Below are 19365 nucleotides of genomic sequence, written 5' to 3' on the forward strand. Positions count from 1 at the left end.
GTACGACTTCTCGAAAGACTGTAATTATAGAATTCAAATCATTTTACGAATGATGCGCTTCAACTTTTTTTTTATCATAAATCATCTAAAATTATTAAGCAAACTAACGAGATATTATTATATCGAAAATAAGGAGTACGGGTTAAAAATATTCAGTATTGATATCAGCACTAATTTTATCGATATAACCGATAATAATATGATTAATTGATAGAAATGGAGGAAAATTAGACTAATTTTATTGGGATAGATATTTAATTCTTATTTATTTATTTGCCTTCCGTTTTCATTTTATTATTCATATACAATTATTATCTCACAGAAAGATATACGTGAATAACTGTATATAAATAAAATACGAGTTTTGAATTGAACATTTTTTTCATTTTAGACCGATAGAATTTTAACGATACAAAAAAGGAAGGCTTCGCGTGTTTCGTTCTAGATTCCTAGAAGTGATCTCAGTAGATTTTGCTTTGGATGTTTGAAGGTAAGGTCAAAGTCGTTTGGGACTTTCATAATATATTGTAATGTTATTGTGAATGAAGGTTAGTGAAAAACAATTTCGTCAATGTATTAGTCATGTAGGTGTTTTCTTACACATATTATTACGTTGTATTATCTGTTTACGTCCTTCATAACTTCCGACTTCTTTGTTTTGTTCATGTATCATCGTTAGTATTCATCGAGCCTTGACGAGAGTAAGACGTAAGTTTCCACGATCAATAAGTCTCGGCGCAATTACTTGCTGATTCTCAAGACGAGGCGTAATAGACATTGGTAAGTGATTGATTTTTATTAATTACTATACACGTTTTCGTTTCATCTTCGATTTACTTGAGAAAGAAAAGAGATGTGACAAATAAAAAAGATCTAGTTTGCAATATTTTATTCTTAAGATTGGATTGTAGTCTTCGATATATGCTCGATATGCAGAAGATCGCTATAATTAAATCACTAAATCATCCAAGCGCTTAGGTCAATTTTCTCGGCGAATATCTACTTATTAAAAACGAACGTGCTCGCTTCCATAGTATTTTACCGCTTTTATATCTTAATACGTTTTAGCTATTCGTTTAATACGCATATAATCTCGTCAAAAAAAAAAAAACGTTTATTCAATGTTTACAAAACTCGGCATTAAATCTTTTGTTATGCAGATTTCAATGCTAACATGCGGTATACATATGTTATTTACATTTACCTTTTATCGTAGGTTGAATTCGACGAATCATCGATATCAAATGTAATTAATATCATGTTTCAATATACCGTGTAGCTTTGCAAAACAACAATATAGGAAAATGAAATCGATGAAATACGTTATATTCGTTCGCTCAATGTTACTGTAACTTGGTATATTTTCTATTACAATGTTCGTAGCTTTCACACCAAGTTCGATCCTAACGGAAAGGCAATGGCGCGTATCAGAGATATTACGATCATCGATGGAAATCATAATTCATCGTGTATACGCAGAGCAATGAATTAACCCTCGCACAGTTACAATGCAAAAGCAATGCTCTTTGATATTTTATGATAACTGACACGCCAATAAATGCTTGAACGTATCGCTCGTTTGAATCATACCTCATCAATTCTTTTTTCATTATTACTTAATATAAACGACATTGAATGATAAATATACGATACTGTCTGTACATTATTTTTTCATATGTATAATAATATTATAATGTTACTTTTGATTCGGTTTTCCTATAAAAGGGAAAGCAAGCGTTACACTAATTTAAGGACAAAATGTCGCAGAACAAAATAGATCCAATAGTATAGAGATTTTTAATATCTGTCAATTTTTATCGTGTTGTTGCTTATTTTCATTTAACTATACTTGCCTCTTCCCAAGAAGGTAAACTTTCCTCTTTCATCTCGACCTTAGGATCAGCGAAAAGGAAATTCTTAAAAGGAGGAGCTAAACGCGAATGAAATGAGACCCTTTGAGGACAGCGACCCTTTGTATTCCTCATCTTGGTGAAACGACATATAAGCATACCGAGAATCTCGTTGCTCGTTTCTCCTATGTAAAACGATTCTAGCGTTTGGTTAATATCCCGAACGATATAATATAAATGCAATGTGCCGATGCTTTATAAAAGAAAGATTAACCTTGTTCGTTTTTGCATCGCCCGAAGGAATATAGAAATTCACAGGTATAATCTATCGGCAGTTGGGGTGAGACTCAGAGATTAACGAGCAGTTTCTTTGATGTAGCTTAATTTTACTTAAGAATTCGAGTTCTCGAATTATATCAAAGGTATATTAAATTAACTGAGAGCATTTTTCCGTAATCCGAAAGATTTTAACGAGGTTGGATTTTTGTGTTCGATGTATCGTCTTTTAATTATAGAAATTAAGAGAAAAAGAGCGAGAGAGAGAGAGAGAGAGAGAGAGAGAGGGGAAGAAAAAGATAGAAAGAAGAGGAAGAGGATCTTGCAGGATCGTTTGACGGAGCGTTCAAGCGTGTCTCACTTTTAAGTTAGCTTCACACGCACACGGCGCAGCCAATCGTCCGCAAATTCGAGTCGTGCCCGTCTATAGTGAATAAACGGCCAATGATATATAGATGCGCCAACAGTAGTGTTTTATATATATATATGTGTGTGTGTGTGCGTGTGTGTATGCGTAGAACCGTATGAATATCTCTATCGATTCGTATAGGTGCTTGTACTCGATTATTTGCATCAAGTTCCTGCAGCAATCTCCTGTATCAAGCGAGCAAAGAGCCTTAGGAGAGTGTGTCCGTATGTACAATTCAGGTTCCGGCCGCATATATAATAATCTAGTAATATCAATCGGCTTTGCCGTCAAAAGCTTGGGATACATTTGATAGCTATTCAATTAATCGAACTAATAGATGACGATTCGATTAATAACATTTATCGTACCTTCAGATGTCTATTTACAGCTTATTAAAAAGCTGAGCGCGAAAGTTCATTGTAACGAAGTTCATGAATTACACCATTTTTTATTATTTATTATTCTATATTTATTTCTTTCTATGTTTTTCGAAGGTGCATAAATCATTATCATTATCGCGTGTGTTTGTTTGTATTTGATTTTTAGATAATAACGTTATTGAAAGTAGGAGAAAATCCCTGCACAAAATTCTTGGTAATTTCGAGTATTTTCGTACAACACCGCTTGATTTATATTTGCATATAGTATGTAGGACATATACATAGATGCTTTAACATTACGAGAAACGATTGTTGTCACAGTGGATTTTACAATGCATTGTACTCGTATTATAATTTTTCTTTCGAAATCGGTCATTCGTGTTTAATTCGAATTTACTACCTTCGTCTCGTACTTTGTTCTCACGTATTCCATAAAAGCAAAGCCATTCCATCAAAGCCCATATTTTCAATGTTTTGACATGGTTATTTCAACATGCTGAAAGATAAAATGCACGTTTTTTCTTTTGTAGAATTATCTTTGAAAAATAAATAAATTTGTCTTGAAATTTATAGTGCAAACCAAATAGTTAATATATATTAGTAAAAAGACTATTAATCATGGTAAAGATAATTTGATTTCTGTTTTATTAACAAAAAGAATTTCGTGAATTGACATTATCAAGAATAGTTACATTTAAATTAGACAAATTGTCTCTTGCGGACAACAAATTTTTACGTCATAGATAAATATGTGAGATGACAAAGAACGAATTTACGAATGCTTTACATATTGTTACGAAATTTTTTTTTTCCAATAAATCGATGGAAAAAGATAATTTACTTTAAATGCGCGTTAACATCCAGAACTTAACTCGAATTAATACAAATAAACGAGAAGCACGATTGTCGATTTATTTCGAGCTAAAGTAATTCAATAAAGAATAACTATTTTTAACGATTAACACATTTAACACATGCGAATCCAATAAAATGAATCTTAAGGGTAATACAATTTTTGTAGATAAAAAGAAAATGGGATTTTGTTGAAATGAAATGTATTCATTTCCAATATTTGAAAGATTCGAGATCCAATTAAATTTAACGGGTCGATAAGAAATTGGTTTTACAACGAATTAGAAACGAAAGCTTTTAGTATTTATCAGTCGAAAATTACAATAATTGTAGTACCGTACAAAATCGTGATTTTCGCAAAAAAGTCGAGGAAAAGAAGGGACGTGCAAAAATTTTCAATTAGAAAGATTTGGTTTGGTGCATCGTCGAGGCAGCTCTATCGGATGAAGGGCGAGGCGAAGTATGACGGAGGGTGGTGGTGGGAGTGGGGGATTCGTCGGTCCGTCGGAGGGGATGGGATTGGACGTGAAGAGCGAAGGGACGACGCTTTCGAGAGGGTGTGAGTCCAGCGTAGAGACAATAGTAGGCGGACAAAAGCGTGATATACGGCGACCCCCGGAGCAGTGGTATTAAAATCATATTTTTAAGCCCTCGCGTCCTACCCCTGGTTCAACCCCGAACCGTCGCACCGTTCTTCTCCCTCTTCTCCTCGTTCCTCAGCCCTCATTCGACCCTCCGATCCATGCGGAATCGCAGTGTACGAAACGCTGGAGAATGGCTCCTTCTTCTCTCTCTCTCTCTCTCTCTTTCTCTTCCTTTCTTCCTTTCCCTCTTTCTCTCTTTCTCTCTTTATCCCTCGGTAGCAGTGTTTTAACATGATAGTACTTTTAATTGGATCTATTGCTTGTAATTAATGCAGTTTGCCAAGATAAAAATCCAGATTTTTTCGTAATCAACGAAGCGTCCTTTCTCGATATCATTATATATTCAACGCGTAGAATATTTTGTCAGACATTTATCTTGATATATCAGAGAACGCACGATTATAATTTTATTTCGGTCTCGTGTGTCATAGGTATACGTCACTGAATCGGAAATCTGATTTCAAAAATATATATAGCGATCGGAATCTATATTGAGTATTTATCGTGATGCCTGAAGAGGACGAATGGGATAATCTTTGAAGGAAGGGCAACTTGAAGTCAATACGTATATCAAAGGTTCGAGATCCGCGACTGCGTTTGGAATTCCACAGTGGTTCTATGCTCTCGAGGGAGAAGCAGGTCCTGTAGGTTATTCAGCTCCTATCCTGATTTAAAGTCCTTCGGAAGGGATGATATATAACTCTAGCTATATCTTCGCATTTACAGTCGGGCACGCGTGAAATGAATATCTTCTTCCTTAACCGTTACGTTACCTCTTATGGCCGCGTATACATATACATATATCTATCTACATATACCTTCCTATCTACCTACATATATCATATCGATATCATTATTTCCCGCGATTTGACTGCTTTTTTTCTTATACATACAATCCTTGAATCGAAGCTTTTTCAATTTCCCTTTTTTCGATTTTTTTTCCCTTGGTTATGCTACGATGAATGTTTATACGATGTTCATATCACTGGAAATTCGAGTCAATCGGGTATTTTTAATATAAAATATATATGTATATATTTATGTATATATATATGTATATGTACATATGTACATCGTGCGGTATAGGTAAGACAACCTTTCCTGATATCAGTACGTACGCCTCGAGGCATAAATTTTTATAGGTAGTACGTGTGCGCAAGATTAGAGAATATCGATACTTTGGATATGACGGATCAATGGAATCAGATTACAGAGTTTTTACGAGAATCTGCTGAAGCGAATAGTTCAAATCAAGGTGTTAATTATTCTCCGTACTAATTGTTCGTTCGGTTCGGAAATGTAGATAAGCGTTAAATCGTCAAATCGTCGGGTCGTAGAATTCTTTATTATCAGATAATTTGAAACCTACGATGGATAGAACTAATGATGTCTTTTTTGTCATGTTTATTATGTTTGTTATTTTCTGATATAGTAAAACGGGATAGTGAAACGACAAACGCGTAAAATTAGGAACGTTAGTATGCTTAAATGCTGTGAGCACAGTTTACGTGCTTGAGTACACTCTGACTTGGTAAAGATAAATCTCACATATGTGTGACATCGTCGTTTAGTTCAAGCAAATGTCAGACGAATCTTCACGGTGCTCAAATTTTGAACGACTTTTCAGCGAGAAGCTGAAGTATCGCACAGGTGCGACAATATTTGATTGAGGCAAATATTAGGTTAATGCTCCAAGTGTTTCATATCTTGCAAAAGTTCTATTCGCTCTTTTTCTTGTTCTCTCTCTCTCTCTCTCTATCTCTCTTTCTCTCGTACATATGAATACGTTAGCTAGAGAAAGCTCGAAAGAAACGAACATGTCTAACGGCGTTCCTAAAGAATATTACCGCGGGAATTTATCACTTGGTCATCATTTCCCACCGAAAGCGTGGGTGTACTTTTGATTCACTTTTTAAATATTGTATCCTTTTTTACAATTTGTATAACGAAAAGTATGCGCGTACAAGTGTATCCTCTTTTGCTTCCACAGTCCGCGCCAACGTAGTTTTAATTTTCTCTCCTGTGTTATTTCGTACCTTTTTGAATGAATATAAAAGAAAAAAAAAAAAGGAAAAGAATAAAAATAAAAGATGACATATTCGCAACCTATGAACGCTTATGCGAGCTGCTGCACTTCATTAGAACTTTTAAATTTTGTTTCTCCTCGTCGTCAGGAACGTAACTGGCGAAGTGCAGGAGTTTCGTTAGAGCAACGTGAATTTGCTGGTCCCTTGAACGTCGTTAGACGAGCTGCGAGTTTCGTCGTGCTTTTACACGGTTTCTCACGTAAATGTTTCACCTTTCCTGTCTCCGACATCTTTTCTCGCGCGTGTTACCACGTGAAACCGCGTTTATCCGTACATTATAACGTGCTCGAAACACGAATTATAGTAGAAAGGAAAACGTATCCGTGAAAGTTTCATTCGTGTTGCGTGACAAACTTTCTAATGGTCATCTCTAAGAAAATATATCGTACCTAACAATAAGTTTTGTTTAGGTATTACACATCCCAAGTAAACATTTATCATTTTTTTTTTCTTCGAAGGAACAATCGGTGAATATAATTTCGATCAATTACCCGTTTATTTCTCTGTTTTTCGATCTTTCGATTTTTATTTTTATTTCATTCTTTCAATTGTGACTGACGTTGTATTTTTACTGAAATGCACGATACTCGTTTACGTTGCATGTTGGGTATTTACTACGAACGTAGCTCACGTAAATGCTTTCTTTCTTCTTTTTCGAGGGCACCAACTTGCTCGAGTTCGCCCACATGTATTTTATTTACAGGAACACGTACCTATCGGAAAATACATTATGTATGTCCCAACGACGTAAGAGACTTTCTTCTACCTAGTGAATCTAATTGTGCCTTCTGTACGGGTAAAGTATTTTTCACACCTTCTTTCCGGAATCCTTTCTATCTTTGCTTCTACCTTTCTCCTGTATCCCTTTTGTCACTCTCTTTTTCAAAGGGAAGAGAAAGAGAGAGAGAGAGGGAGGGAGGGAGAGAGAGAGAGAGAGACCTCGTTTTCTACGAATTTACTAGGAAAGTTCCGTATAAACGAGATATCGCGCATATCATGTATATTTTTGATTAACAATACGCATATTTTTACGAATTTTTTCTTCTTTGTTTCACAGTCGTTATTATCTTCATTGCATTATTTTCCTTCTTGAATTTTTTATAAGCCGGAATTGCTCTTACTATCGATATATCTTTACTATTGAAAGAGTTACAATTGATGAATGTTCCCAGGATGGATATATACTTTTCTAGAAAGGAAATAATAAATGGAAAATTTATGAAAGGAAAAGAGCCATATTATCCAACATGCTGGATTGATAATGTTTTGATATTGGTTTTTTTTTTTTTTATCTTTTTTAATACAGAATTCTATGGTTGGGTTTTTATCGTAGCACTCATAATTTTATTCTCTTCTTTTACGATCTTCGAAATGGTTGAAATCGTTGTACGAGAGACAAATAATTTTATTTGTGCACTTGTAATAATTTGGAGAGGAGAAGGAATGAAGGTTTGTCCCAAGGATCTAATTGAAAATTACAAGCTGAACGGTATACGATAACGATGACAAAGATTTTTCCGTATAGATAATTCGGAGATAAGATACGAATACGATTACATTCTCCTCGAAGTACTATTTCATTTTAAAGTCAAAATCGTGTCTTGGTATACCATTATAACTGGTGTACCGTCTCGGTCAAATGATGTATTATCATTCGCATGTTTAAATAATTTTGTAAAATAGATAATCTGCTTGCTCTCGGATCTTGGATATGCAAGTCTAAACGCAATAAACATATTTGTCATCCACCGAGGGTATTCTTAAACAAACATGCTATGCAGACATAGTTACAACCGGATCAGAATGGGATCCGAAGCACTTTCATCTAACAACTAAAATATTCCTTTGAACTATCTCTCTTTTTTTTTTTTAGTTGTCAAATCAGAGAAATTGTTCAAACATATTCTAGACGGACAATCCAAACAAATCTTTGATCAATCAAGAATCATTTTTTTCTTTTCTTTTTACTTTTTATACAAACTTTTACGCATTGTCCCCTTTTTCTTTAAATTATTTGATGATCTTGCAGGATTGTGAGCCGAGAGATGTTTATGCGCTCGTCTCAAAGAAGTTACAAGCGAACTAGCATCTAAAGTCTACCAGGATCAACCGACAGGAATTAGGATTCACCAAGGATCAGTTGTACCAAGATATCTACCAAGGATTGTATGCGACAACTAGATTTGCCGAAAATTAAGATCCATAAAAAATTTATATAATTGGTAAAGCATAATCAGGTATTGTGTTTCGCGATCGTAAATATCCTAGTAAAATATTCAGTAAAACCAAGTCGCTATATACGTAAGCGTTGTTATTGGTAAGTACGCATATTGGTAAGGGGAAAAGGACGGTAACACGCGTGTTCCGAATCAGAGTTTTCTCGAAGCAATGAGATTTAGGTTCGGCGTAGGGATTGGTTTATTAAACACGTTTCGATCACGGAACAAGATTGAGAAGAACGGCGATGACAGCATTCGGCCTTTGGCGAAAAGGGAAGCTCAAATAAAATGGCTTTTTCGTTGCTTGGAAGTTTATACATTGGGGAAATTCCTCGAGGGTATTCTAATCGATCCCTAGCGAGTGGTATCGGTCGATTCGAGGACAAGAGATGTGGGCAAGGAAGAAAGAGAAAGATGGATTTGGTATGCGAGCGACCGCGTTAAACGCTCGCTCGAGTCGATAATTCGAGTCGTTCGGAGTCGGTAGCTCGCAATATTCCTTTGCGAGAGAGTACGAAGATTCCGAATCTCGGCGGGAAGTTTGGATTGGTAGTGCCCTCTCTCCCTCTCTTTCTCTCTCTCTCTCTCTCTCTCTCTCTCTCTCTCTGTGTATTTCTCTCTCTTTCTCTTGAAATTTCCTCGTGGTACGGCGTACCACCGAAATCCCGGACTAATCTCAATTTACGACACCGCCGCGAATCATATATCCTAGCCAAGGCCGAGAGAGCTCTCTTCGCCCTCTCTTACATTCAGCTCTTCTATAGCCAGGAAACGCGATCAATCGAATTCGTAGAATCCCGTCGAACTTATCTCTCCGTGCGTCAAATCGACCAATCCACGGATTAGAAACGTTTCGAATCGAGGGAGATTCTATTTACCCTTTTTATCTTTTTTCCTTCCGTTCAATGTTATATTACGCAGGAAGTGTAGTATTAGTATCGTTTTACGATCGATATTAAAAACGAGGACGACGAAGGTTTGATGAGACGAGTGGTGATTAAAAATTATTAGACCTCCGTTTCCTTAATAGGATCGTTGAAAGACGGGAGACGGAGACCGAGTAGAGAGAAAAAGAGAGAGAGAGAAAGAGAGAGAGGTAAAGTCGGCGATTGGAAAGAAGAGCGTGACGGTAGAGAGCTCTTGGACGTTCAACGACCGATATGATCGCATAGGAAATCGATTTATGTGGTCGTCATGCGCCTCTTTCTCGCCGCCACCACCTCGTAATATCGTATTTTATCGAGATATATCGGCTTTACGTTGGGTGGAAGTAAATATTTTTCCAGGGCCACCGATTTTCCTGGAATTCGGGGAAATTCTTGGGGCAGTGCGCTAGACGGCAGGGATTCTTGGAAATACGCCAGAGATTCAACCGGTCATTTGTTCGGAACGAAGGAAAGAGTGCTTGTAGGCGCGTTCGCGGTACATCGCCGAGATTTCGTAAGGTAGAAACGGATAGTACGGGGAAAGACATAGATACGAGGATAAGGAGGAGAATCTGGCGAAAGATCGAAACAAGTTGGAACCATGAAATATTTGTCAATCGCAGACTGCCGAAGATCTCTCGAGAGAGGTAAAGTCGATTTAACGCCCGTTAAGAAAGTAATTCTTTTAGAAAGGACGGGCCATTGGTGTGAGTACATTGCGAGGGTGGTAAGGATTCACGGCCCTCCCGGACTTACGACCTTCCGGAAGGATTCGCTTCCGTTCGCTATTATCGGCCGACGAACGGAACATCAATAACCAATTTCGTAAGACTAATATCGTGAAAATTAGTTTCCTACGTTCCTTTCCGCCTCTCGCGCCGCTGGCTCTTTCCCTCTTTTTCCCTATCTTCTTCTTATTCTTTTAGAAAATACCTTAGTTAGGTCTACGACCTCGTGATTTTCTTAAAGTCTATCGTTATAACCAAGTACCTCGTGAATCTTTTTTTATCGTTTTGCGATCTCCATTTTTATACATACATATCTCTTCTTCTCTCGCTTCCTACCGATTCAACGTGTACGTACGAAAAATTCGTGATCGGTTCGAAGAAAATATAAAATCGATTCGTAATTTCGTGTTTTCGTTTCATCGAGATATACTAGTTAATAATTTCTCTCTCTCTCTCTCTTTCTTTCTCTCTCTCTTTATTTCTGTCGTTTAAATTCGACAATTTTAAATGCGTCCGATAAACTTCGAGAATAAATTAGAGGGAATATTTTGCGCTTCTTTACTTATTCTTTACGTGACAAGCTGTAAAAGTCGAAATACGTGAAAAAGAGAGAGAGAAAGAGAGAAGGACATGAAAAGGAAAAACTTCTCTTGGAGATTACGCTGCGGTGTCACGTGATCCAGGGCGTCTCTTAATTATAAATTAATTATTTCACGAGTTATAGCCTGATTGCCGTTGATGCGCATCTTTTTTCCTGGGGTAATTACCGCTTCTTCAGCTGCGAGTCGAGTTTCATGCGCCTTACATCTTCCTTTTCTTAATATCCTTCCATTTCTATATAGCACTCCCTCTTTCTCTTTTTCTTTTACTACAGCTCTTTCTCTCTCTCCCTCTCTCTCTCTCTCTCTCTCTCTTTCTTTCTTTCTTTCTTTCTCTTTTTTCCCCCTTTTCTAAGTCTTCTCTATCCTACTTTCGTACGTTCCCATCTTCCTTCTCTACTTCTATACCTCACCGCTGCTCCTTCCCAACACCCTCAAACTTTCCTTTAGGAGTCGTTCGTTTTCCTCCGCTGTCGTCTTTTTTTGTTGCGCCACTCGTCGTGGCGGCGCCTCTTTTCATCCTCGAAATTTCCACCTCGACGAGTATGCATTTTACGAACAAATTTTCCACAGGTTTTCAGTGCGTTTTGTAGAAAAAACGCGAACTCGAGTCTTCCGGATCTGACAAATTGGACAAATTCTAAAGTTTCTCTCTTTTGCGAAATAGACGAGTAAAACGATTCTCCGAGTCATCATTGAGATATGAAGAGAGCTTATGATTCTCTCTCTTAATCGAATCTTCTTCTGCGCAATTAAATGCTTAATACTGCAAAGTAATACTATACGCGGAATTTCGATTTTTTTTTGAAATAATTAAAGAGAAATCTGTAGATAAAATTAATAGGTCGTACACTGATCGATCGACCTATTTTCTCCTTAAAAGTTAAATAGTAGTTTTCACGTTCTTTTTTTTTTGCAATCCCCTGACCGTACAAGTATTTATCATTTCGAAAATATATCGATCGATTGCTTACAAACTCCTACGAAATGTCCACACATGCCTCATTTACGAAGATGATTAATTTACCGATTTCACTGTACTAGTTCCAAGGAGAGAAATGATTCGAAATAATGATGAACGGAATAGCGTTGCTAGGGATATCCGTGTCGTTATAAATGCCTTCGAATATACATATCTACATGCATGCATACATATATTTATTCATAGGTGACACGCGTATGCGTTTATTCGTGCTGCTGTATGTGTGTATAAATATATATATATATATGTATGTATGTATGTATGTATGTATACCGTATCTCGGTCGACCTCTCATTTCCATTCTCTTCTCCCGTTTCTCCTTTCGCCCTAGCATAGTACGAGTACTTTCCACCCTTCTCGCATTCTTCTACCCTCTGCAAAAATTCCCCGTTTTCTGGCCGAACCGCGGCCATATTTTTACGTAGGGGATCTAAGGGTGCCAGGATGTCTATTAATAAGCATACACATCGGACCCGTGGCATCTCGCGATAAAAAGTGATCTATGTCGCACGGATGGCTCTCCAACTTGCGACTAGGTGGCTGATATCGACGATTTATATCCACGAACAAATTGCCAGCCCGATGTATTCGACATTTTTCCAAAAATGTTTATACTTTTAAGGTTCTCGTGATCTTTTAGAAGGGTCGGAAAATTAACTTTACTGCCATGTTGAACAAGTTATACACAGGTATATTATTTTCTCCGTTACTAGTCTTTTTTATTTCTTTTTTCGCTCTTGTTAAGAAGTTTCTTGGATTGAAAAAGGAGAAATAGGAAAAGAAACTCGTTGGAACATTCGACGTATATTACTCCTTTCGCCTTTATCCTTCTCATCGTGTTTTATATGCGCGCGTAGTTTTACTTATATACCACGGTTCCTTTCATTATATCCAGATTGGAATCCTAGATCGAGAAACGAAAAACGGGATATTTTTGTAGGGAGAAAATGCACGATATGCGGCTACGAATATATAAATATTGTTCGGCGAATAAGCTGAAAGCGTATTCTCTATGATTGGTACCGTACCGAGATATTTTATTCAGCTTCTTATCAATTTCTTATTAAGTTTTAGTATATTTTGAATTTATATTGGATTATCCCGTTCTTATGATCGCTATATTTGTAAAATATTACTTTGGAAGATGACTTATTTTAATAATTTAGCAATTTAATAATACGTATTAAAATTGTTAGCAACGAATAATGGTGCACGTTATATCGATGTCTAAAATGCACTGGTACCTTTTGATTTATTCGACTGTAGGTGGGAGAGTTTGGTAAGAATTCTTTGTGCCCCTCAGTCTGCATACTGAGAAACTCGATCTGTTTGCAAAAGAGACGGAGTTATAAATCACAGGGTATGAAGGCCGCATAAAGAAGAGAATCTCCACTTCTTATCGAACAAAAGAATAGCTGAATATCGAAAGACTATTTCGAGCGAACTATGTAAAATGTAAAATTCGTGGTTTTGCTATGCTTGTCAAAATTTAGTAGTGTCATTCTCGTTTTATATGAGAAAAATATATATATCGGATCGTGGCTTTGTTTTTATTTTATTTAATTTTCAATTGGATGAATAAATACGAAAAAAAGAATAGATATATTTGTGCACCTTTCGTAAGAAATTTTAATGTAAATCAAATTTTAACCTTGTCTGTATACTATAATAGCAGTGCAAACGTATTTTGAGTACGATAATATTATCTTTTTAATTTAAGATTCGCTATTCCTTATTGAACTCTTTTCGCGTAGTAACAAAGTTATATTGAAAGTTTTATCGGGAATATTCGTTTTCGTATTTTTGTGATTGTCAAAGGACGTCGTTCTAAGAAAAGCTTTTGATCTTTTTCGATCTTCGAATCTTCATTTCGACCCTATATAACCGTTCATCTTGGAAAAATATTTTAAAAGAAAGCTAAGAATCTCTAACAAAGATTTCAGAGGTCTTTATAATAGAGAAAGGAAGATGAAAAAGGGGGCGAAATGCATAGCGCGGACCATCAACCTATCAGTACCAAACAAGCCAAAAGAAGTACAGAAACTTGTTAGTGCCGATATAACAGAACCATGTCCTAATTTGGGACATGGAAGTTCTTCTTATTGGACGCCGAAGCCAGTTCACGTTAAAATTTGTACACGAAAGGATATGCAAAGAATTTGTGCACCGAAGGTGAGATAATACTGTTTATCAATCGGCTCTTATAATCGACTCTTTGCGCGTGGAATTATAAAGGTTAGTATATCTAAACTATTAATCATTTCTTTATGATCTGCTTTAGAGTCTAAGCCGAAGGAAAGTTTACCTTTAGCTGTTTACGTGACTTAAATTTGTACATGTTACATATACAAAGTGCATCCAATCGTTAAATTTGTCGTTTGTAATCGGAAAGTTTGACCATGCTTCGAACACGTCACGGAACATATACAAACTGTTGAAGTGGAAAGTAGGGCGGCTTTACATAACGCGTTCAGTACGTCCAGCGATTTGAACGAAGCCGAAGGGTAAATGCCCAAGTTTTAGTGGTTTACGTAAATTCCCTGGTTTTGATCGAACTCTTGGCTGTGAAAGTGAGCGTTAATATTAGAAGGAGTAGGAAAGTGGATTGCGCGTGGATCGATACGAATCGCCGGAGTCTCGAAAATACCTGATCTCGAGAAAAGAAACGAGTCGTGTTTCGAACGAATTCATTTTAAGGTCGTAGGATCGATATCGGTAACTAGGAATCAAACGGTTTAGCGATGTAACGGGGATCGTTTTTTCTTCTTAAGAAAAAATATACAATTTGGACAATTTTAAGTCCTTCTTGTTCGATGGATAAGTTGTGCGACACGTTCAGTTACGATGATACTAACTTACCTTGGCATACGCGACTCTTGACAAGGTGGACAAGTGGTTGATGTTGTCCCAACGCCTGTACGGAATTAGTTAGTCGATAGCTAGTAGCGTTTACCTCGAATTAGCTCGACGGATGGCGTAGAGGTATAGCGACGTCGATTGGTCTCTAATGGAAGAGAACGGTCAGTAATCCCTATACTCATTAGAGACACGTTCCTACGTGACTTCACAAATGGCAACTAACATTTCGCGAGGCTTAATATCTGTCGAACTATTCAATAGGTTATCGTAGAATCTATCAAATCTCTCGTGGACTTTCGAACGATTATCATCTTCCTTCTTCCTGACGATTTATGAATTTTTTATATCGGGCTTTTCGACGAATTTATTTACTCATTCATTTTTATTACATTTTTAGATATGCGTGTGTCCACCGAAGCCAGCGCGAAGAACGAAAGCTCAAATATTTTTCATAATAATAGTTTTTCTATTGAAAAGTGCTACCGTAGGCACTCTTTTATACTGGATGTACACCGATGGTAATTTGCCATTTTTTCCAGACATCGACAAAGTAAATATATGTAGTTTCCTTCGTATTGCTTTGTTCGCATTGTTATACTATTCATGCGTATACGTTTCTTTAGATCAATATACCGCGCCTCGAGAATACGAGGTACTCAATGATTCAAAAATATAATCGTGCCGTTATTAAGATCATGAATATTCTCGTCGACTTACCGCAGAAAACTTTTGAAAAGCTTTCGAGTATTATCTATGGACCAGAAAAGACAAGCGAAAAAACGACGGAAGATGATAATACCAACGCCGAGGATAATATAGAGAAGTACTCGTATACTTAACATTTTAATCGGCTTATGAAAATCATAGATTCAATGCTTGTTTTATCTTTTTCTTGTAGACCTTCAAACGACGCTCGATAGAATGATTAAGTGCCACATATTCATCAAATATGAAACTCTGAAATTTAAAATCATAGAGGTCAAAGTATTCGTTTTATCCAAGTTTTTTGTGCGTCGTGAATTTGTTATTTTCGTCCTTTCGTTTTGTCTGTGAAATGGATCTCAACGTAAAATAAACGTAAGGGTTTCGAATGAATCGACTTTTTGCAATATATATGTACTTGTATTTGTTATAAAATATATTTTTCTTAATTACATGAAATATGGTGTTTGTAGTGCTGCTTCTGATCAAAGAAAATTTAAATGTCGTATTAGCATTTAAAAACACGTTTTACGATTCTACAACGAGGAACAAAAGGATTGTTTGTTCATGTCGCCTGTTCTACAGATTTTTAAGACCTTTGGTTAGTACACGCTAGGGACATTCCTGAGATGTTTCTTTCATTCGCATATAGAGAGATACACTCGTGAGAGTACGTACAGTATAAGCCGGGATTAAAATTCCGCGCATGATTCTTTCATTTTTTCCGGTGTACCTGAAGGGCACACAAGGGATTTTACACAGAGCTTGCATATCAAGCGATTTTTATGATACACATTTCTATAACCGTGAAAATGTACTTTTTCTTTTTGTTCCTTTTTTTGTTGTTATCGAAAGAAAAACTTAGATGTTTCCTTTACGTATCGTAGATGTCTTCTTTTACAATAGTTAACGATTTACTTTATCGGTCGTTCATATTGCAATGACAATCGAAAACGTTGAATTGTTTGTGCTCGAACAAAATACGACCGAGAACTTGGGTAGATCGAAATTTTACACGATGAAAGATACACGGGAGACAGTGTTTAATACCGAAATAAGGCGAATTCCAATTTTCGTTTCATTACGAGTGAATAGCCGCCACCCGTTTCTTCGGACGACAGGTCATTATCAAGTGTGATAGTTTCAGGGCTTTAACGGTGTACGCTTTTTTTTTCGAAAGGATGATAAAACTTTATTAATCACGATTGATCGAGGAATTCTATCGATCAATTTTACTACAACCATTTTTACGATTATTACGTTTCACCTTCGAGAGCCGCGATACAATAATAAATTGTATAAATATAAAAAGTGGAAAAATAATCAAACGTTGAAGTTTCGTCTAAGTAGATGTCGCAATGAAATGAGAAACAATGTCTTCATTTTCTTCGATAACGAAAGAAAGTAATTTCCAAACTAAACAACGTAGAAAGGACATTAGGAAAATGGAATTGATGGTCATTTAAATTGTATAAACACTTTTAGGCAGTTTGGACAGTTAAACAGTTTATTCAGATCGAAATTTTATGTAATATATATACATACGAGTTAGTTGACGATATGATGGAGTTTTGATATGAAATCACCTATACAGTGAACTTAAAACGTGGTTGTTCGTCGATTTACATGGACTTTTTTCCTCACAAGAATATTGAATTATGTACAATTATTATTCTCTACTATCTTCAATCATTCAATTATATTTTCATTTTTTAATTTGATCTGATGTCATGATCGGTTGAAAAGAATTTGCCGATCAAGAGAAGGTTGTCCCGGTGGAAGAGAGTTATAGCCTTAAAATTGTGAATATTTTAGGACCTTTATAACTTGATTTTACAGTGAAAATTGTAGGAATATTATATCCAATCGGTATCAGTTTACGAAATTTCGGTCGCGTTGTGTAGTAAAGGATATCTTAATTATAAATCTTCGCGTCGATTTTTACAGAATGAATTTTTATGGACGACGATCGACGAGAATCAGATATGTATAGTCAAATGTTCATAATGATATGAATCGATAATCGTTTACAAGATGTTGACATTGTTTTCGACTAATACCACCCGAGTTTTATTGTCCACTTTGAAAGGAAATTTGTGACCGTAGAGTATGCTAAAACGAGGCCAAAATTTATCTAATGCTGGGAAAGTGATTCGTAGTTTCGGTATCGCCAAAGTTTACAGACGCAAGATGGATAGTTGTACGTATAGTAAATATATACGTGTAATTCTCTCTGTCTATGAAATTGTTGGCCAACTACTTATTTGATAAGAACTTGCTTAAATTATAGCCGATGTTTATGGAGGTACAACGATGTTCGACACGATCACTTTCGAACTTAAATTTACAGTACGTAAATCGATTTAACGGTAATATATACAGCGACACAACATCAGCTAACGAGTAACGATCATACGATTTTTACTTTTGTTTTATACATAGAAACAGACACTCGAAATTCCGCCCAACGCACTTATAATTTCTTCTCGTTGTTATCGTTCTCACGAGAAATTAACGTCTCCTATTTTTCTATTCTTTCTATATCTCTTTCTTTCTTTCTATCTCTCTCTCTCTCTCTCTCTCTCTCTCTTTCTCTTTCTCTCTCTCTCTCAATCTTCTGATAAATTATTTTTACACATTAAGATTTATAATCACTTTGAGCGAGAGTCTTAGACAGATTAAATTCATGTCACTTCGTTCGCCTACGATTATATTTCGTCATATTTTCATTCGCTTACTGCTGCCAAGCACCTTTCATGGTTCCGTCGCAAAATATCACGTGGAAGCCCGATATTTGTGACCTTATAAATTGAATTTTTCACTTGAGGATAAATGCTCTTCCGAGCCTTCTTCTTATATTCCTTAAATCTTTTTTCTGCTCTTTGTTTATGCAGATATATGCATCTTAAATGTATATTTCTTTCATGTTGCTTTCTAGGAAAATTAAGTAAATTCATTGAGGCAATTAGATATGGGATACAAAATGCACAAATCAGACGACGATTATTGATTGGCTAAAATGATCGCCCTACCTATGTATATGTTATTATATGTACACGAGGAATAATCAGACTATTAAATTTCGTCCAATCATCGTGCGTAAGAGCTTTTTAAAATAAAAATCAATATATGCGGTTTGTCCGATGAGGTAGGAGACGCATGTATATTTGTATGTATGCATGTTATGTGTATTTTTTGGATGAAAAGATCATCGATCGCGATACAAAATATGATAATAGTAGAAAAAACGCACGCGCATGTAGTTTAGGTATATGTCACAGCTAGGATGTGATCAAAGTGCGTGTACATACCCTGCGCTTTACGCGTAAAGGTCACTCGACGATAGTAACGAAATTTTTTAGTAAGTAACATTCTTTTATCTGTTGGCATGTACTCACGCTCCAGTATATTCCTTTTTTTTCTTTTTTTTTTAAATTATTATTGATCTATGGTATAGTATGATATATAAGTTATCTTCTGTCTTTTGGCTATCGAATTATTCACTTTTTTAAGTCGATGGTATTTTCACACTTAGAAACATTTACTTTTTACATTGATAAAAATACGAAGACCTCTCCGTGTCTAACCCGTCAAGCGCACTGGAAATAATTTTCGATGCTTTGGGAAGAGCACGTTACACCAATCTTATTCGTAAACTTTCTATCTCCCTCGGGTACATACTTTATTGTCGGATAGAGCGTTCTAACACCATTTGTTTCACTGCTTTTGTGGGAATATGAGAGATCTAATTTTCCAAAAAAATTTCTAACGATGCATTGCCCCGTATGATTTATCGTTATCGCGGCTTTTTCTTTTTCTCTTATCGAACGCAATCTTTGCTAATTTCTTTGA

The 19365-nt window shown here is 36.1% G+C and overlaps 2 protein-coding genes and 1 long non-coding RNA gene across 7 annotated transcripts in view; 2 read left to right on the top strand and 1 right to left on the bottom strand.

Annotated features, from left to right (window-relative positions):
• Positions 1-461: 461 nt before the first annotated feature.
• On the top strand, positions 462-1811 carry LOC122632206. Its single transcript, XR_006327839.1, has 2 exons — positions 462-780; positions 1384-1811. It is a non-coding gene; the product is annotated as an uncharacterized LOC122632206 (long non-coding RNA).
• Positions 1812-13591: 11780 nt separating this feature from the next.
• Positions 13592-16265, top strand: LOC122632204. 2 transcript variants are annotated; one of them, XM_043818757.1, is made up of 4 exons: positions 13592-14124; positions 15209-15361; positions 15435-15634; positions 15679-16265. In XM_043818757.1, the coding sequence occupies exons 1-4, from the start codon at positions 13921-13923 to the stop codon at positions 15707-15709; spliced, it is 588 nt and encodes a 195-aa protein (XP_043674692.1). In that variant the 5' UTR covers positions 13592-13920; the 3' UTR covers positions 15710-16265. The 2 variants fall into 2 exon arrangements, with proteins under 2 accessions (XP_043674692.1, XP_043674693.1); XM_043818758.1 differs by having other exon boundaries at positions 15710-16265.
• A 727-nt stretch (positions 16266-16992) lies between these two features.
• LOC122632651 (nephrin-like) overlaps positions 16993-19365 on the bottom strand; it is a 272598-nt gene continuing 270225 nt past the window's right edge. For all 4 annotated transcript variants that reach the window (XM_043819739.1, XM_043819738.1, XM_043819741.1 and 1 more), the window contains one exon: positions 16993-19365. This exon is cut by the window's right edge. The gene's annotated coding sequence lies outside the window, so the exon portion shown is untranslated.

Source organism: Vespula pensylvanica, chromosome 10, assembly GCF_014466175.1.
Source record: "Vespula pensylvanica isolate Volc-1 chromosome 10, ASM1446617v1, whole genome shotgun sequence".
Lineage (NCBI taxonomy): Eukaryota > Metazoa > Arthropoda > Insecta > Hymenoptera > Vespidae > Vespula > Vespula pensylvanica.